The 21,011-nt window shown below is 43.5% G+C and overlaps 1 protein-coding gene across 10 annotated transcripts in view; it reads left to right on the top strand.

The window, feature by feature from the left end:
• The window catches only part of TIAM1 (TIAM Rac1 associated GEF 1), a 443,241-nt gene that overhangs the window by 286,312 nt on the left and 135,918 nt on the right, over window positions 1-21,011 (top strand). For all 10 annotated transcript variants that reach the window (XM_063702595.1, XM_063702591.1, XM_063702592.1 and 7 more), the window contains one exon: window positions 7,085-8,058. In XM_063702595.1, coding sequence (XP_063558665.1) covers window positions 7,096-8,058 — 963 coding nt within the window. In that variant the 5' untranslated portion in view covers window positions 7,085-7,095. The remainder of the gene's footprint in view (window positions 1-7,084; window positions 8,059-21,011) is intronic.

Here is a 21,011-nt window from a genome sequence, read left to right as displayed (position 1 = left end):
GGGTTTTTGCCATGTTGGCCAGGCTGGTCTCGAACTCCTGACCTCAAGTGATCCACCTACCTCGGCCCCCCAGAGTGCTGGGATCAGGCATGAGCCACCATGCCCAGCATTTACTCATGTATTAATATCATCATTGATGTTCATAATGATCTTGCACAGGCATTGCAAGCAGTTAAGTTTCTCATTAATTTCAAGGGTGTTTACATTTACTCAGGAAGCACACTTGTAATAGTTGCTTTAAAAGTCTTTGTGTGATAATTCCAACATCTGGGCAACCTTGGGATTGGCATCTATTGATTGTCCTTACCCCTGAGAGCTAATTAAATTTTCCTGGTTCTTTGGAATGCATTGTGGGCATTTTGAATATTATGTTGTGATACTCCAGGTATTGTTACATCATCTGGAGAATATTGATTTTTCCTTGTTGTTATTTTGCAGGCAGTCAACCTGACTTGGTTCAGATTGTAAGTGCTGTCTCACCTCCGTGGGTGGAGGCTCTAATGTCAGTTCAGTTTTCAAAGCCTTTGGTATACTGCTTTGAGTTTGTCCCGTTTTTGTGCCACTCAGGGGTTAGTCTGAGGGTTGGGCTGTGGTTTATGTCATGATTCAGTTCTCAAAGCTTTTGCTGTCTTGCTTTGGGTCAGTCCTAGGCATGTGCATCTGAGGAGAGAGCCTGGCACTTGTGCAGATATATACACACCATTATGAGATGTTCTTTTCCAGTTCACTTTTCTCTAAGATCTCCACACTCTCTCTGGCTTACAGGGACCGTTCTTGATTCCTCTGGGTGGAGCAACAAGGTCTGATCCAGAGTTTTTGTTGCCTGTGCCATAGCTTCACTGGAGCCATACTCACCCTTGGTATAAGGCTGGGTGAGAAATTAGGACAACAAAAACAAAATAGGAAACTCACCCTTAAATGGGTGGCATCCTCAGGTTTTGATCTTTTTTTATTTTTATTTTTATTTGTTTGCTTTTGTTTACTTTTTGGTCCAGAGTTTTTAGTTGTCATTAGCTGGGGCAAGATAGGCCTTAGTTGGTTTACTCCAACTTGCTGGCACCAGATATTAACAACTTTTTTTTTTTTCACTAGTTTATTAAGACAGAAGCTTTATCCTCAGATAATCAACATCACCTCTTTATTTAACCTCATTTTGGACCACTGTTCTGTTTGCTTTGTACTTTCTGATCACATTTTGCTAGATGATGCTAAATGCTTGCTTTTTTGTTGTTGTTGTTGCCTAATTCATTGAAATTATGTTAGAATATTCTAGATGCTTTTCAGCTAAAAATAAAAGGGGATTCAACTATATTTCTTTTGGAAGAACCCTTACTTTAAACTACAGTTTCATTAGAATATTCAGTTAGTTAGTTAAGGCTCGTTTTGTTTGTTCAACTTTTTATTTCAAAATAATTATGATTCACAGGAAATTGTATGCAGGAAATGTAACCATCACCCAGTTTTTTCTAATGGTTGCATCTTACATGATTATAGTAAAATACTAAAGCCAGGAATTTGACATTGTTTCAATGTATGTGTATAGTTCTATATCTTTTTTTTTTTTTTACAAAAGGCTTAGTAGCCTAATAAATCTATAAAAGCAGCCCCTGAGAAATGACCGCATACCTGATATATATATATATATATGAACCACCCTAACTAATAAGTATTTGTGTATATTGATAAAGTTTCTTAAAATACCTTTTAACTCCTTTACTATGTATAGACAGTCCCCAACTTAGGGTGGTTTGACTTGTGTTTTTTTAACTTTACAGTGGTACACATATAATCATTTTGTTTTTCACTTTCAGCACAGTATTCAGTAAGTTACATGAAATATTCAACACTTATTATAAATAAATATTCAACAAACATTCAATACTTAAAATAGGTTTGTGTCAGATGATTTTGCTCAACTGTAGGCTAATGTAAGTGTTCTGAGCCATTTAGGGTAAGCTATGCTGAGCTATGATGTTTGGTAGGTTAGGTGTATTAAGTGAACTTTTGACTTAGGATATTTTCACCTTACAATGGGTTTATGAGGACATGACCCCATCATAAATGGAGGAGCATCTGCATTTAATTTGATGGGATTTAAAGGCCCTTAAGGTGACTACTTATTGAAAAGTTTAACTCATCACTTTAAGAGAGGGATCATGGTGTTGGTAAGAATAGAAAAATCACACTCATCCTATTGTCTTTGATCCCTGGCCCTGAGCACTCCCCTAGGAACTCCTGATGCTTTGACCCCATACCACTTTCAGATGACACTCTTGCCCATCATGCCACTAAGCCTCCTTTGCTCTCACTTTCTCTGGATCGTCCTAGGCCTGAGCAATTCTACACTTATTACCCTGACTATGGGGAGAGGTGCCCTCTCAACTCTTAACCTCATTCCTGAACCTCTGCACTGTGGCTCCAAAAGGAAGAGGAAGATAGGAACTGGAGGCAAGAGTTCAGTGGAATTAGACAGGTGCAAGCCCTTAATTCTTTCCCCAGGAAGAACTGGGGGTGGGGAGGGGAACACACTGGAGCACAAGCTGAACACCCTCACCCCTAAGTTCATGGATCAGGATGACCTTCAACCCAGTGGTCCAGAGTAAGGGACTGACACAGACCTGCAGGTGGAAGGGACCCAGAGAGCAGAGAGCTGATTGGGAAGTTTCTTCCAGGCATCCTGAGAGAAGAGGCTAGCGTATTTAAGACTGATGTGTGCTGTGTCTCATTAGCATTGTGGTCATGTTCTCACCTATGTTGCATTGTAGTTGTATGAGTTTTCACATCTTAGATTAAAGTGTCTTTGTCATTCATTCATTCCAGTATTTTTTTTTCTTTTGGGTTTTTGGTGTTTTTTTTAATGGACCACCTACAACCTTTCAGGCTGGGTTCTAGGCAATGAGGATACAGCAGGAAACAAGACACTTCCAGCCCTCCTGAAGCTTAGGCTCTAGTGGGAAAGGATAGAGAATAAGAAAGACCAGTAAGTGAAATATATGTTGGTTACAATTATGATCAATGTGAAGGCGAAGCAAAAGAAGGAGGGGTAAGAAATGTTGAGTGCTGCAGCACTGGTTGTCATTTTAGATGGAGGGGTCAGGAAAGGCCTCCTTGACCAGGGGACATTTGATTGAAGGTCTGAAGGAACTTGGTGGAGTAGGCAGAAAGGCAGAGCATTCTAGGCAGAGGGACAGGCACAGGCCCTGAGGCAGGCTAAGGAAGCCAGAACTTAGAACAGGGATGTCCAGTCTTTTGGCTTCCCTGGGCCACATTGGAAGAAGAAGAATTGTCTTGGGCCACACATAAGATACACTAACACTAACGATAACGGATGAGCCAAAAAAACCAAAATCGCAAAAAAATCTCATAGTGTTTTAAGAAAGTATACGAATTTGTGTTGGGCTGCATTCAAAGCCATCCATGTGGCCTGTGGGCTATGGGTTGGACAAGCTTGACTTAGAAGATTGGAAAGAAAGAAAAGCACGAGAAGCCAGACTTGAGGTTTGAATATGGAGAGTTGTTCTTAGGCTAAAAGCTTGTCCTCCCTCCCTCCTACCTAGTCCCTAAACATGAGAGCTATCTGGGACCACTAACATTCTATAGAAGTAAATCATAGTCTGAAATTAAGAGTTTAATGAATTTAAAACTGGTAATGTTTCCAAGCTTGAGATCTAGTACCAGTTTTCTGGCATCCATCTTTTCAATGTCAATCCCAATTTTTGCATTTCAGCCTGTCCTCCTTGTCCCAAATATTCTCTCTCCTACCTAGTGACTGTGTGATGATGTTAGTGAGGTGCTGGTCCTTCACTTTTTGCTTTTGTTACTAAAAGGCACCGATATTTATTGATGCTTTATCGTGCGTGGAATATTTCTAGTCTTGTGGAAGCCGTAAAAAAAGTAAAAGTTAATTTCTGCTCTGAATTTGCTTTCTTTGGGCTACAGGAACAACAAAACCCACACAAATATAAAATGCAAATCAGGTTTTGTTTGTTGAAGATAAAAATAAAAAGGGTTAAGTAAGATTGAATAGGAAGAAATTAAGATGATGGAAGTAGCTGGCATTTTACATTTGTACATGGAAAGGTTAAAACTTACAATTCATCGGCCGGGCGCGGTGGCTCACGCCTGTAATCCCAGCACTTTGGGAGGCCTAGGTGGGCAGATCACAAGGTCAGGAGATTGAGACCATCCTGGCTAACATAGTGAAACCCTGTCTCTAATAAAAATACAAAAAATTAGCCAGGTGTGGTGGCGGGCGCCTGTAGTCCCAGCTACTCGGGAGGCTGAGGCAGGAGAATGGCGTGAACCTGGGAGGTGGAGCTTGTAGTGAGCCAAGATCGCGCCACTGCACTCCAGCCTGGGCGACAGAGCAAGACTCCGTCTCAAAAAAAAACAAAACAAAACTTAAAGTTCACCAACTTTCTGGGGGTTGCCAGTGGGGCAGGGGTTGTCCCTGAAGTGGAGATTGTGTCTCCTGTATGCAATGAGCAATTTCAACTTTTCACGCTGATGTTATTTCAGAGTCCTCCGCTGATCCCACATGAGCTTTCATCGTTCTTACTAACCTCTCAGGAACAGCTTTCAAATTGAAGGGTGTTTCAGCAATCCCTAGAAACTTATTTTTCTTAACTTCAGTTGCTTCAGACTTCCTGCTCACTCTCCTTAGGCCATCCCCTGAGAGTTTCTCTTAGTAGGATTTAGGAGATTTGGCATTCCTCTCTACATTCTAGTTCTGAAGATAAAAGTGGCTTCTTTCCTACCTTGGCCAGCTGAAAAGAATCTTGCTACTAAAAATGCTATTAATATAACAGACCCATCAGCGTGATGCATGGAGTGCGGTAATTCTTGAAGGTTGGGGCCATTTCCTTCAGGAAACCTCTCCTGAGGCTTTTAACTTGATGAGTTTTCTGTTGGCAGAAACAAGCCTTACCAGAAAGCTGTTGTTGAAAATATATGTGTCAATTTATGTTTGCAAACTTTTGATATATGTGCTAGAGGAGGGTAAATCTTAGCATATTTGAGGCGACAGTTTTGCCTTTTCTTTTACTCAATTTATTTCCTCATAGTTCTAGAACTCTTTTAAATTTAAACCTACGTGAGTCTTAAAATGGGGCTGTGACTAACATTGGTTCTAAGTCTTTATTTATTGGCAAAACATATAGTTACATAGGCACATCCAGGTATCTTAATATGTACTTTAAAAAAATAAAGAACTCCAAGGCATTGGTCAAAGCCTTTAGTGTTTTTGAAATGCATATTTATTTATTTTACTTGTAAGAAATGTAGCATGTGCCATTCTTAGGAATTTAGATAATATAAATGGTTGTGCACAGACCGTTGATCTTTTCGTTTTTATCTTTTTTCTTGCTTCTTAAAGATACCAGAGAAGCGTGAACATATTGCTTTGAAATCTACTTGCTCCTAGTAAAAAAGAGATTGTCTTTATTGGAAAATTCCCTCTGAGATTCCTGTGATGTGTGACCTGGTGGGGAATATTCCAGCCTGGGAATAGCTTAACATCTGGTGTCTGTATGAGTTACCCCTGAACTCACTGGAACATTCAATGGAGGGTTTCCCTATGTGTTGCCACAAATTTTATTTCAGTGAAGATGTGCTGGTGAGAGTTTCAGCAACGTTTTAGCCTGAACAGTGGAATTATAGAGTAAGTCCAGGATCAGTGTGAAGGTATATTGTGTTCCAGGCTCTTTCGATCTCTTTGCAATGATCATGGTAATATCACTTCCTGCTTCACCACGATGCTTTTACTTTCTTGTCTATCGCGTGCCTTCCCTGGCTAGAAATTAGCTTCATGAGAGTAGGGGATGTGTCCCTTTTGTTCACTGCTGTATCTCTGGCTTCTAGAACATGGTAGGTGCTCAATGTGTATTTTCTGAATGAATGGCTCTATAGGTGGTTAAAAGAACCACCTCAGAGATATGCCCAGTTACTCTGTTTTTCTTCTTTCCTTTCCAGCTATTTTCATGTGCGTTATCTTAAGTGCATACAATTTGAAGTGCGCTAGAGAGACCTCATGGAACAAGAATAGGCTAAGTAGAGTCACAGTTGTCGAGCTTTGAAGATTTTTCTCTTTCCCACTGTGGGTAACAGAATTGTGTCATCAGGTCAGTGAGAGAGACTGTAAAAATATTAAGGAGGGACTTGAATTAACCTGGGGGGCCCCAGAAGGCTGAATCACACTTAGTGGTTTCACAATGTGAATTTCTGTTTGCAGGGCACGCTGTACCAGATTAATGTTCACAGGTTGGATTTGCTCCCAGAAATAAACCCATTAATCTACTGCTAAGCAGAGAGCGGAGTTTTATTTTTTTCTATTTTGTTTTGCCCATCCCCACCACCCCTCCATAGCCCTCCCCAAAATGCCCCAAAATCCAGGTTCTCAGAAGGCTGTGACATTAAAGGTCAAAGCTTTTTTTTTTTAATTTTTGACTTTGATTTACTAGGAAAAGTTGATCAGACTTACACCTTGAGGTTTTCCGTTTTTGATTGATTTTGAAGTATCATTAGAGCTCAAATAGAGCCAAAAAAAAAAAAAAAGAAAAAACGAAAAGTACCCATTGGCAGGGAGGGAAGGAGGTTACCAAATGTACCTCTAAGTTTTGTTTTTTGAAATATGTGTATCATTTCAAACAGAAATTACTCCCTTGGTGAACATTTTGGTTTGTACTTTCAGAGTTTTCAATGTATAGATAGGAGCAGAACTTCAAATGTTTAGTAAGGAAGACAAGGTCAGCGGAGTTTCTGGCTGTCCAAAAGCAGCGCTCTCAGCTGTGGCCTGTGGCCATCTTCTCTCTGGGCAGAGACAAGTCTAACTCTCTGATGCTCATATTTATGAGCTCATTTCACATCTCAGGGGGCAGTCTCACTAGTTGATGTTACTGTTCACCTGCTCCCAGGTAAGAGTCCAAGAACCTACCAGGTGCATATGGGAAGTTGTGCTGTTACTTACCTAACAACCCCCGTGAGCCAAGGTGTTCTGCCCTCCCTGCAGGCTGAGCGCTTTCTCTAAGATGCCTATACCTGTACTAATAGTGACTCAATTCTCCCCTTTCCCCCCGCTTTGCTGCAGACCATAAAACCATGGGAAACGCAGAAAGTCAACATGTAGAGCACGAGTTTTATGGAGAAAAGCATGCCAGCCTGGGGCGCAAGCACACTTCCCGCTCCCTGCGCCTCTCGCACAAGACGCGGAGGACCAGGCACGCTTCCTCGGGGAAGGTGATCCACAGGAACTCCGAAGTGAGCACCCGATCCAGCAGCACCCCCAGCATCCCCCAGTCCCTGGCTGAAAATGGCCTGGAGCCCTTCTCCCAAGATGGTACCCTAGAAGACTTCGGGAGCCCCATCTGGGTGGACCGAGTGGACATGGGCTTGAGACCTGTGTCTTACACTGACTCTTCTGTCACTCCCAGCGTAGACAGCAGCATCGTCCTCACAGCAGCCTCTGTGCAGAGCATGCCAGACACTGAGGAGAGCAGGCTTTACGGGGATGACGCTACATATTTGGCTGAGGGAGGCAGGAGGCAGCATTCCTATACATCCAATGGGCCCACTTTCATGGAGACGGCGAGCTTTAAGAAGAAACGCTCCAAATCTGCAGACATCTGGCGGGAGGACAGCCTGGAATTCTCACTCTCTGATCTGAGCCAAGAACATTTAACAAGCAACGAAGAAATCTTGGGTTCCGCCGAAGAGAAGGACTGCGAGGAGGCTCGGGGGATGGAAACGCGGGCGAGTCCGCGGCAGCTCAGCGCCTGTCAGAGAGCCAATTCCTTGGGTGACTTGTATGCTCAGAAAAACTCTGGAGTGACAGCAAACGGGGGGCCGGGGAGCAAATTTGCAGGCTACTGTCGGAATTTGGTGTCTGATATTCCCAATCTTGCAAACCATAAGATGCCACCAGCTGCTGCTGAAGAGACTCCTCCGTACAGTAATTATAACACACTTCCCTGTAGGAAATCTCACTGTCTCTCTGAAGGTGCCACCAACCCACAAATTAGCCATAGCAACAGCATGCAAGGCAGAAGAGCTAAAACAACTCAGGTAAAGTGATTGAAATTTGTTTCAATATTTTGGGAATGGTGCATGACTCTTTAAGTGCATGACTTTGCTCTTAGAAGATTTCCATCTTTTAATCGGGTTTTACCCTGTTTGCCTGGTAGTTGCTGCAGCTGGTGCTGTTTTGGGAGGATTTCTCTCTCTTCTGCTTTGCCCCTCTTGTAGTTCTGTGGTTAAGGGGTGGGGATTAAGGGAAGTGTGTGGGGGGAGTGGCGATGTGATAGGAGTGGGAAAAAAGCTAGTAAGTTCATATTGGGAAACTGCTTCTACATCTTAGTTCTTCAACAGCATCCCACTTATTCAAGCTTCCTTTCTAACTTGGTCCTTCCCGTGGAAAAACAGGCATGGTGGGTTGCAGACTCTTGGAACTTATTTCTTCACTGCAGCAGGTGGGAGGAGGTTAGTCGGCAACTCCTCTGAGGAGGCATTTTAAATTCTGGGCGGGTTTGGGTCACTTGTCAGCTTCTCTCGGTGGTTGGCAGGCTCGCTGCCTTACCGGGAGCCATTTCAATTTCCTGTTCCGTGCGATGCTGGCCAGCCCTGTCTCTGGAGGGAGGTGTAGCGGAAGGAATAACATGGGTGGCTTCCAATTCTTACTTTGCAACCAGCTAGTTGTTTGACCTTGGGCAAACCCTGACTTCTAGTCATTCCTCTGAAAAATGGGGATAAAGATGCTCAGCTTGCCTGCTTCGGGGTCTAGTGCATGAAACTGTGGGGAGGAAACTAAGAGACTTCGCTCCAGCCTGGGCAACAAAAGCGAGACTCCATCTCAAAAAAAAAAAAAAAAAAAAAAAAAGATTTTGAAAGTGTTTTCCTAGTGAATGGAGGCACCATTACCTTAGCTGGCAATGATAATTAAGATTAGGATAATAAAATGCTGGGCAGTTGAGCCGGCTTGGTGGCTGAGGCAGGGGGATGCTTTGAGCCTAGGAGTTTAAGTCCCACCTGGGCAACATAGTGAGACTCTGTGTCAATAAAAGAAAGAAAGAAAGAAATGTGGAGTAATCCTGCATGCATTGGGCCTTTTCTGGTACTTCTGTTCTCTGAGGCAGAGTTCAGGGAGTCTTGGCTTTTGCTGAGGATGTGGAGGTGGTTTGTAGATGGTGCTTCAGGTTAAAATTCCAGACTGGGTCCGTTTGCCTTGAATGGCGGAGCAGCCTCAAGGTTGACCAGCAAACTTCCCTGCAGTCAGCACTCTGATTGCCCAGTAGGAGGTGGTACTGCACCTTCCAGCCTTGCTCCAGTGCAAGTCAAATGGGCATTTCGAGGGTATGTTCTGCTGGAAAGGGGGTCTAAATATAATGGGCATAGGATGGAGGACGTAGGGGAAGCCGAGAAAAAGAAAATTGGCATTAGACTGTCTGTGTTCCTGCCTGAGGACAGGTTTTGCTGATGGTGTCCAAGCCAGATATCTTGGCTCCACGTCTTCTTACCTGAGTGACTTTGGGTAAGTTGTTCACATTCTTGTAGCCTTAATTTCTTCATCTGTCAAATGGGGATGATAAGGTTTTTTGAGAAAGTAGAATGAAATAATATGTGAAGCATAGTGCCTGGTTCTTAGGAAGCAGCCAGTAAGGGCAACTTTGTTAGCTGTTGTAATTTTCATCATTGTTAGTGGAGGCATATGGGTTGAGGACTCGGGGTAGTTGTTTGGATCAATATCTTGAGTACCTCATAAAGGTGGAAACAGTAGACACTGGGGACTCCAAAAGCTGGGAGGGAGGGGAGCAAGAGTTGAAAAACGAATTATTGGGTACTGTGTTCATTGTTTGGGTGATGGGTTCAATAGAAGCCCAAATCTCAGTATTGCATAATATATCCGTGTAACAAACATGCACGTGTACCCCTTGACTCTAAGGAAAGAAAAAAAACACTTGTGTCCTAGAAACCAAGTTGCTACCAAGGCTGCATCTGTGGTCTGAGAAGGTAAGCCTGAAGCTTGCCTCCAGATGCACTCCCTGAATTTTAAACCCATCTCTTCTGAATTGAGATTGTAATGACACAAATGACCAGATAACCCACCTGCAGCCCCTCTGTCTACCCTGCGAGGGCTACTTCTGCACTGTCAATTGGACAGATCATGGAGATACGTGACCTATTAAAGAGTCACCTGAAAGGGATTGAAGGGCTGTCTTGAAGGCATTATCAGATTGGCACTGCAAGGCTGATTCAAAGAGATGATCTATGGGGCCTTCGGAGCTTAGAGAAGGATACAGTGACGCAGACTGTTAAAAACAGAACATCACCTTGGACTTTCATTTCTACCTGAACAGTGCTCGGTTAGTGCATATGCTATGTAAGATTTCAGAAGGGTGCCCTGTTGTATTTTGGCTCTCTGTGGTTCTGACACTAGGGATGGCTCTCCCCTACACTTGATGGCTGATGGGGATTTGAGCCTTTGAGTTATGGCTACCCCCAGAAAATGAGCAAAGCAAAGGACAGTTCTCCCCTCCAGGTCTGGTACCACTGAAAGCTCTCATGTGTCATTATTATACAAAATTTCTATTCTTTGGCTTGTCACCTTCTAAAATTGTGAATATATGCAAGTGAGATCATCTAAAGGTGGTGTCTCATAAAATCACTGCTTAGGCAGCTTAATGTAATGGGAAGTGCCATTGGCCAGGAATCCTAAGAAGTGCATTTGCATCCTGGCATGTGTGCTTACCCAGTGGTGACCTTGGGCCAGTCACTCCATCTTCTGTGCCCCAGGATCTGTTGCTGTCCAGGCTGAGTGACACCAGCCTCCCACAGGGCCATTAGGAGAACCAAATAGGATACCATGCATGGAAACCTCTTGTGGAGCGTATAAAATGCACGGAAGTATTATTTTTGTATTGACTTTATATGTTGAGTGAGGATCTTTAATGACTTGAAACAAACCCCGGAATTATGCACAACACTATCCACCCGCCCACATTTCCTAGTCTAAGTTTGGCGTGTTCATCCAACGCGATTTCTTGAGAGCCCACTATGTTCCAAACAGTGTATTTTAAGAGGCAGTGGGTGTGGAAGCTTCCTTGAAAAGAATGCTTTTTTAAAAAAAATTTTTTTTCTTTTTTTTGGTAAAAGTTTTTGACCCAGGGGACCTCTCCAGTGAGCTTGAATCATAGATATTAAAGTCTCCTTGGCTGCCCTGATGATGTAGTTGAATCTGTGATCATCCTGTCAGCAGTTTTACTCCCCAGAAAAGAGTTCCTGGCAGACATTTGACCCAAGAGCATGACCTCTAAGCCTGGAAGAAAACACATTTTATCTGAAATAATGTGAACAACTTCATTTGATTTGAAAATGATCAAAAATGGGTTTTTGGCCCTTTTTCCTGTTTTTGGATTTTTTCAGTAGTTGGATGGATTATTGTAATGTGAAGTCACAGGAGTTCACATTTAAGTCTGGAATGGTGGCACATATGTGCTACAGGGTCTGCTGGCAATTTTTGGTTTAATTCATGTATTTTATGAGCATGTTTGTTGTGCATGCACATGTGCGCTGTGCAGAAAAGTTTGTCTTGGGAGTCAATATGAGTAAAGCCTCATGCTATTTGAAGCAGAATTTATTTCTGTTGGTTTCTGTAAAAGTACTTAATAGGTTACTCCTTAGATTTAGTTGATGGCTAGTTCGTCTTTGGGCCTGAACTTTATGAATTTCTTTGGTTACAGACAGAGGAGGGGGCTGCCTAGTGTCAGACAAGGAAGTTAGCAGCATATCCGAGCTTGCAACTTTGAGGTTGTTACCTCTTGGTTATTTGACTTCCATGGATCTCAGTGCCTCTTAAATGAGGCTGGAGATTCTGCAAGGGAATGAATGGAAAACTCGTGGCACAGTTTTACACATACAAATGCTTGATAAATAGGAGTTGTTAGTTGTGATGGTGAAGATTGCCTCATTGTTCTAGGGTTCAGCTCTCCCGTGTCTCTGAAACTTTCAGTGGGTGAGTTGGAGAGAGAGAGAAACCTGCCGTTTGATGGAGCCTTATAGCCAGGTTCTGTGTTCTGTGGGAAGCTTTGGCGTGGAGCAGTTGTGCATGCTTGTGAGGAGAGCTTCATTCATCCACTTGGGAGATGAAGGAACACGGCCAGGTTGTACTGAGCATGTCTCTGGGAACCTCGGCCTCAGGAGACCAGCAAGGAGCCCGGCTCTCGGAGCGTCCCTAGCCAGGTGTGGTGCTGGTGAATAGGTTTGTGAGTTTCACTGGCCAGTTTCAGACACAGCAGCATCCCTAGAAAATAAAGAGATTAGGAGATGAGGTGTCACAACTGGATGAAAACCCAGGTATTCTTTTTTTTGAGATGGAGTCTCACTCTGTTGCCCAGGATGGAGTGCAGTGGCACGGTCTCGGCTCACTGCAACCTCTGCCTCCCAGGTTCAAGCGATTCTCATGCCTCAGCCCCCTGAGTAGCTGGAATTACAGGCATGCACCACTGCGCCTGGCTAATTTTTTGTATTTTTAGTAGAAACAGGGTTTCACCATGTTGGCCAGGCTGGTCTTGAATTCCTGATCTCCGGTGATCTTCCCGCCTCAGCCTCCCAAAATGCTAGGATTACAGGCGTGAGCCACCGCACCCGGCCAAAAATCCAAGTCTTCTTTCTGACTTGCTAATCAAGGAGGGCCTTTTCTTCCAAAGCACACACCCACACTGACTACCTCCCCGTGCTTGAAAAGGTTTCAGCTCAATATCCTCAGATTTTAAAATCAAAACCCTCAATTTTGGTACAGATACGAAAAAAAAAAAAAAGGACTTGGCTGAAAAGAAAATTATTACTGCCCACTTTTGTCACCTAAAACACTGATTACGGAGAGAGATGGCCAGGATAACTCTAGCAGAGCCATCCCTCACGGCTGCTTTCTTTGATAAGCAAGTAGTCGCGTTGATGATTTCATTAATAACAAGGTAAAGAGTGCAGCATTGTCAGAGGAGGAGCTTGAGTTCCTAGAAAAATTGTCTTGATGTTTAAAGTTTTGTTTTATTTTGCAACTGAGCTTCAATGACTCAGAGATAAGTTTGTTTCCTGGGCTGAAAATGCACATCAACAACCATATGATTCTTGACCTTTGGTCACAGACTCTTGAGAATCAGATGAAAAATGTGGACGTTTTCCTTAGATAAAGACAGGGACCACCCTTCTGCATATCATTTCAAGGGATCCATAGGTCCCCTAAAGTCCATCTAGAGGCTTCTTTCTGGTTAAGAACCTCAGGTTTTTATAAAACAAATTTTTTCATGTAAAATCGATCTTTAAAACAGTCTTTTTTTTTTTTTCTGTTCTCCTCTGTCTTCTGTTTGATGCTTTTTTTTTTCTTTTCTCTTTATCTTTCTTTTTCTGGCACGTAAGTTAAGCAATGAGATATTTATTTTGCAAACAAACCCATGCATTTTCAACAAGAATATATATCTTCTTTGCCAAGATCTGTTTTTGGGAAGTTGGAAGGTGGGTAGGTAGTTGAGAGATAGCTTATGTTAGCCATTCTTAGACCTTTTTATACTCTTAAAAAGTAATTCAGGAGGCCGAGGTGGGCAGGTCATTTCAGGTCAGGAGTTTGAGACCAGCCTTGCCTACATGGTGAAACCCCTGTCTCTACTAAAAATACAAAAATTAGCTGGGCGTGGTGGCGGGTGCCTGTAATCCCAACTACTCGAGAGGCTGAGGCACCAGAATCATTTGAACCCAGGAGGTGGAGGTTGCAGTGAGCCGAGATTGCACCACTGCATTCCAGCCTGGGCGACAGAGCGAGACTCCGTCTCAAAAAAAAAAAAGTATATATATGTGTATATATATTTTATTAATATATATTTATATAAAAATATATATTTATTTATTTATATTAAAAATATATTTTTTGACCAGCCTAGGAAACATAGTGAGACCTCGCCTCTAAAAAAAGAAAAGGAAAAATTAGCTGGCCATGGTGAGTACCTGTTGTCCCAGCTACTTGCAAGACTGAGATGGGAAGATGGCTTGAACCTAGGAATTTGAGGCTTTCATGAGCTAGATCACACCACTGCACTCCAGCCTGGGTGACAGAATGAGAACCCTATCTCTAAAGTAATACAATGTTTTATTCTCTAAAATAAAAGATGTGGGACAGAGGCATTGTTTTCCATTTTTGCAGATCTCTATGATTTCTAGCTTAACAGAAGACACTAGCGTCTCATACCTACTTTTTGCATTCACTCTCTTGCAATATACTGTTTGGTTGGACCCTATGAGCAGAACCTGGACTTGCACAGGGTAGTTGGAAAAGGAAGGGCCTCACGGACTCCCTGGAAGTATTTTAGGGAACCCTAGTCCATACTTTGAGAGCTGGTCATTTATGCTAATACAGGTTGGGAACATTCAGGATTATTATTATTATTATTATTTTATTTTTTTAGACAGGTCTCGCTGTGTTTCCCAGGCTGGAGTGCAGTGGCTATTTACAGATATTATCATAGTGCACTGCGGCCTTGAACTCCTGGGCTCAAGTGATCCTCCTGCCTCAGCCTCTTGGGTAGCTGGGACTACAGGCATGGACCACCATGCCCCCCAGTTCAGCTTTTGAGGATCACATTCTTAGGTCAGGTGCATTGGCTCATGCCTATAATCCCAGCATTTTGGGAGGCCGAGGTGGGAGGATCGCTTGAACTCAGGAGTTCAAGACCAGGCCGGCCAACATAGTGAGACCTTGTCTCTACCAAATTTCAAAAAAATTAGCCAGGTGTGGTGGTGTGTGCCTGTAGTCTCAGCTTCGTAGTGGGCTGAGGTGAGAGGATTGCTTCAGCCTGGGAGGTTGAGGCTGCAGCAAGCTATGATCATGTCACTGTATTCCACCAGCCTGCATGACAGAATGAGACCCTGTCTCAAAAAAGAAAAAAGAAAAAAAAAAAAGATCATATTCCTAGTATAAGAATAGAGGAAAGTTTAGCCCCTTGACTCAAATTGTGTCATAACAATGTGTAATCATTGTTTTTTTACAGCGTAACTGTAAATGTGTGACTGTTGGATGTGGCCATGAAGCCAGCCTGCCCTAAAGGCCTGACAGGGTCTCCATGGATCCCAATGGAGAACTTAGGAAACACCTGACCGGCCTGTCACATTGTCATTTGGGCCCAGTTGGCTTTGGACCACGAGGTGACCGAGTATCTAGCTTGGGCCATAAGATAGTTCAATATATCTTTCTGGTTTTTTTTTTTTTTTTTTTTTTTTTTTTTTTGAGACGGAGTCTCGCTCTGTCGCCAGGCTGGAGTGCAGTGGTGCAATCTCAGCTCGCTGCAACCTCCGCCTCCCGGGTTCAAGCGATTCTCCTGCCTCAGCCTCCGGAGTAGCTGGGACTACAGGTGCATTAATATTTGTATTTTTAGTAGAGACGGGGTTTCACCATGTTGGCCAGGATGGTCTAGATCTCTTGACTTCGTGATCCACCCGCCTTGGCCTCCCAAAGTGCTGGGATTACAGGCATGAGCCACCGCGTCCAGCCTAATATATCTTTCTTACTTCCTCAATTTTTTAAAAGAGTTAAAGAACAAAAATTTGAGTGAACTCCGATTGCATCCACACAAGACATAATCCAACTAGGCTGCTTGAAGCCTATAAATGTAAGCTTTATAGCTAGGACTCATTTGTCACCTCAACTTTAGTTGAGCATGAGCTGAGTTTAGAAATGACAAAACCTTTAACTCCAACTGCAGTGCATTCCATGAGAAACTGTTTTCCTTGTTTTGAAATTGTGGTGGAAAATGAGCAGCAGTGAGTTCATTCAGCAATTATTTTTGAAGTGCCTTCCCCATGCCAGGCTCTATTCTTGGCACTTCGGATGCGTCAACAAGGAAAGATCCACAAGCTCGTGGAGCTCGTTGGGGTGAAGTGGGTGTGTGTGTGGCAGAAAACAGTTAGCATAGTAAGTAAGCGATGTGCTGTGGAAGAAAGACAGGGCATGCTGAGGAAGATGGGGTGTGGGGGATGTGGGGGGCAATTTCTGACAGGGTGGTCAGGGTGAGGGCACACCTGGATAGGGACTTGGAAGGAGAGGAGGGGAGGAGGGAGCTGGCTCCTGAGTTGCAATGTGGGAGGGTGCGCAGCACATTTGAGCAAGGAGGAGGAGCTCAGTGTGGCTGGGGTGGGGTGGGGGTGGGAGAGGAGATGCTGTGGAGAGGTTGGCATGGTAGTTGGAGGAAGCACAGAGAAGGCTTCTGGTTGTAGTAAAAGGGGGGACGTGAGTATTCTTGGGAGCGAGAAAGGTTGGGAGTCTGCCCTGGAATGAGTTCTTCAATTTCACTGGTGGGTGGGGACATCGAAGCTCAAGTTTTAACGTGGGACACCGGGGGAGAACAGCAGTCTGAGGAGTCCTCCACATTGCTCCTGGAACATTTACCTGGCAGTGGTGTGCCGGATGGATTGATGGAAGGAAGATGGGTTAGAAGAGAGAGCTTATTGCTCAACCAGTGATGTGGCACTCGGAAGGGAAGAGAAGAAACTGAGTCTCTGATATATTATGGATAGTGAGGAGGGAGGGGAGGGATGACTGTAAGGTATAAGCACATACATAGAAAAGCAGATGAAAGGAGAGGCAATGATTCTTTTAACTTAGACGTAAAGCTTCTCCAATCAGGAGTTACCTGAAGGAACATTTCAAGCTTTTGCCGACTTACTTTGGAATCCCTTTTTAGTAACAGTAAGAATTTTGGTTCCAATGCTTGTAGCTGAAATTGTGAGTCACTCCCATTGGAAATCGTTAGAAGAAAAGGAATGGGTGTTGGAAACATAAAAAGAAAGGCATAGAGATTTTGCCCTAAGAAAGGAAGGGGAGGGAAAATAGAGTTGATTTCCTATTCTGGCAAATCAGGGATGGCAATTATTAGTATTTTGTAATAGTGACCAGTAGTTACTAATTTACAATGTAGAGAACGTCACCATTTTCCTAGTTTAGTGTGCTGTTTTGTGAATGTGAGAACAATTAACAAGCCTAATTAGTATTAAGCTGGCACCAGCCTTGGTATGCCTGTGTTTTTCCCAGGTTTCTCAGAGACCTTTCTTCCATGTTGGCGCGGGAAGTTAGCAACTGAGTTCAGGCAATGCCTTCTCTCCTTGGGCCAAGATGTAAGTAGGGCTGAAGGTAGAGATGACCATAATTATAGTTAACATTTTTGAGCAGGTACTATGTGCTGGGCTCAGTTTAAGACACTTTTCCTGGGTTAACTCAATCTCACAGTGTCTTATACAGTGTCTTACAAAGTAGATATGTTGCTCTCCCCATTATACATATCAAGAAATTGAGGCATGGATTGGTTCAGAGTCATTTACCTAGAATTGATACTTGCTGTACTGAGATTATCAAAGGAGAGTATACTGAGAATACCAAGGAGATAATACTGAGAACCAAGGATGATATTCGTGTGTGTGTGTGTGTATGTGTGTGTGTAGTGAGGGGTACTTAACATTTTGGAGTTAGGAAGAAGATGATAAATCAGAGGAAGGACATGTTAGAATTTAACAAGCCAGAAACAGTTCTAATTCAGGGTTTCTGTAGGTCCACATTTCTTTACCCCCTGGAATTCAGTGAATTCTGCATTGTAGTTAGCATCTTAACACAGGTGTATTCAAGCTAAGCTGGATCTATCAGGGAAATTCAAGTGACAAAGGAAACAGTATCTAATTGCATTCGACTTATAACTTAACTACAAGTGGCCAATTGATTCTACTGGTCCTGGAATTGTCCCAGAGCCTTTGCACTTTCTGGCTAATTGCATTTTCAAAATTGTGTTCGCACATCATTAGCACAGAAAACCTCTCCCTTTGGTAGTATTTGAAGTCTCCTGTCAAAACAACTGGAGCCTTACCACAATGTGTCATTAGTCTACATTCATGCTGCGTGACCCTCCAGTTTTCAAGGCAGTAAAAACAGGCTTTGAATTTGCCTCTTGCCTCCCTCATTTTAGCGTGGGAGCTTATTTAAGCATTTGTTGCCCAGCTCAAATGCTAAGAAAACTCTTGCCCACAGCTGTTGTATGTATTAGGCTACAGCTGGCCACTTGTGCATACATTCATTTTTGGGGAAGCTGCCAGTGGAATGGAAACTGGTGAGTGCCCTGAAAATCTGGCTTCAGAGAATTTGTCCTGGGAGAACAGGATTGAAGAGACTCTCGGCCCTGTGAATGTTGTTCATGATCGGAAATCTCTTCAACGGAGTGGTTCTAACATGGAGAGTTTATTTTGAGCTGTTTTCTGGAAGTCTCGGCTAGATCATGAACCATGTTTAGAATTATTTCTCTGTCTAGCCAGGATCTTACCATCTCCCTTGATGTCCTCTGCCTTTTTTGATTAAAATCTAGTATTTGACTCTAAGAGGTAACCTACCTTGCAGTTGCTACAAAAACTGCTGAGGCTCCCCTGGGACTATTCCGTGGTGTCAGTCTTCTGTATTCCTCACTGCTGGGAAGACTGGGGAGGTTTACAGGTGCTTCTGGGGTAGGGGGAGGATCCGGATTCTCAGGTGGGTAGTAGGAGGAGCCCCTCTGAAAGATGACCACTAAGTAAGTTTGCAACACAATGAAGGAAAGAAAGAACGGTGTTGAGTAGCACCTCTGGCTGGGTCATCACCCTTTTCAGCAATGCTGGAGAATGGACTTCTGGGAATTTGAGACATCCCAAGCTTCATGACTGAATAAGGGCTGGGGCTGGGCAACCTGCATCCGTTTCTCAATGGGCTGGGTCACATATCAGTGGGGGCATGTGTACCACTGAGCCTGAATAACCACTTAAGGAGACAAGGTGGAGTTGTCTTGGATCACAGATGACAAGAGCATTCCCTGGTGATGACACGGAGCTGTGTGCTTCCAAAGCATGCAAGCTCACCTGGGGCCCGCAGGTCTTTTACCTGGAGTAATCACTTCCTTGCTTGGTTTAGTGGTTGTCCCAGAGTTGAACACACATAGTCTGGCCATGGCAAAGCTACAGCATCAGTTGGCATGAGCAGATGTTCAGGTCTTATACGGAGGTGAGTGTCCATTGAGGCCTTACTCTTAGTTTAAATAGAGACAGATGTGAGGGCCTTCTGTAAAGGGATGGATGGTGTTGGCAATGTAGTGAACTCTTATGAGACACGCTCTTGAGAGTTGGTCTTTCGGGTTTCTGCCTCGCTTTTCCTTATCCTCTCTTCCCATCCTCCTTCCCCTTTCTTGCACTTGCAGGTTTTAGCTTTTTGCCAGGCAGGTCAAGGCAACTGGATAAACAGCCACTCAGCTTTCGCAGAAAAAATCTGGAAGAGCCATTGTTGGTAAGAAAAGGGGGAAGGCATGGGATTGATTTGTTTGTTTGTTTTGTTTTGAGACAGGGTCTCTCTCTCTCTGTTGCCCAGGCTGGAGTGCAGTGGTGCAGTCTTGGCTCACTGCAACCTCCACTTCCTGGACTCAAGCGATCCTCCCACCTGCCTCAACCTCCCGAGTAGCTGGGACTACAGGTGTGCACCACCGTGTGTGGCTGATTTTTTTATAGTTTTAGTAGAGATGGGGTTTCACCTTGTTGCCCAGGCTGGTCTCAAGCTCTTGACCTCAGGTGATCCACCCGCTTCAGCCTCCCAAAGTGCAGGGATTATAGGCATGAGCCACCATGCCCTTCTGGGATTGAATATTTAGACAGAATCTGGTCAGGTGCTACCTGCAGCTGAGTCATGAGGTCACCATATAATAGTGGAAAGTGTACTTGGAAGGATAGGTTTCAACTTCCCATCTGCCACCAACCAGACTTGTGATTTTATAAGCCGCAGGCTGTTAATCCATTAATGAGATAGCTTTGCCAAGTCCCTTCCTCTTCTGGAGCTCTGGGAATTACAAGATGCCTGGGATCATTTTTTCTCCTTTGTACCAAAGTCTCTCTTATGGAATAGGGATGTTACCTGTGTAGCTAAATTTCCCTGTCTTGCAGAGAAGCATTTCACCTCTTTGCATTTTAGAGAGAGCTTAATAGCTGATTTTTTCACGCATACCAAACCTTCTTCTCAGAAGGACTGAGACATGAAAATGAATCCAAAAGTTTGGAAAATTCACAGACTCATCTTGTGTAACTCATTGGTTATCCTGAATAATCAACAATTGTCAAATTTTCTTTTGTCTTGTATCAAGAGGGAAGCATATGGTCAATGTCCCTGCCAAGGAGAAATGTGGGTTGATAACAGTGTTTTCCTGTTTGTGTAGAGGATTTTTACCAATTGGCTCGCGGTCTTTCATGACCACCTGTGGATGTTAATAAGCAGGATAGCAGATAGCAAAGCTGTGGGAACCAGCAGTTATAGGGGTCTACATCTGAGCTGCATTCGTGGTTTCTTTCTTTCCCTTAAGTCCCTCTAACTCCCAGGGGTCTAAGCTCCATTTATAATGGAGTTGATCCCTAGAAGCTCACCCAGCAATCTCCTGCTGCCATTCTACTCCCACCACCCTCTTTTTTCCATGTCTTGCTATACATCTCTTTTAGTTGCTTACTTAGTATTTCTTCATGATGAAGGTGAACTTTGAGCAATTCTTAGAACTAAGTGAGGTTCGTGGAGATATGGGCACAATGTCTGTCTGGGGCCTTGTATAGGCCAGTATTAGTTTGTGGCATGGCTCATACTGCCCCCATTGCCTCTCAGCAAAGATAGGAGCCCAGAGCATTCATTTGTATGGTAATTCAGAATATCTGGTTAGTTTTTACATGTTTGAACCAGAATTAGCCATTTGTGAGACTAAAGGCCCCCAAATTGGTGAAACCGCCAAACCGTGTATTACTTTGGCATCTTCTATATTAGACTCAGCCTCCTGTTCTCTTCCTTGGAGAACAATTAGGCTCCTTTCTTATGCATAAGACTTTGAGCTGTCTGTCCAATACTGCAGTGAGTATCCTTCCTTGATGACTGCCATTATTTAATTATTGTTTATGGAAATGCCTGTAGCTCTTTAGAGCAATTAAGATACTGATTTAAGAGCAGACCT

The sequence above is a fragment of the Gorilla gorilla genome, chromosome 22 (genome assembly GCF_029281585.2).
Source record: "Gorilla gorilla gorilla isolate KB3781 chromosome 22, NHGRI_mGorGor1-v2.1_pri, whole genome shotgun sequence".
In the NCBI taxonomy this organism is placed as follows: Eukaryota; Metazoa; Chordata; class Mammalia; order Primates; family Hominidae; genus Gorilla; species Gorilla gorilla.
Note: the sequence above shows the minus strand (reverse complement) of the source record. Positions and strands in the feature narration are given on the sequence as shown.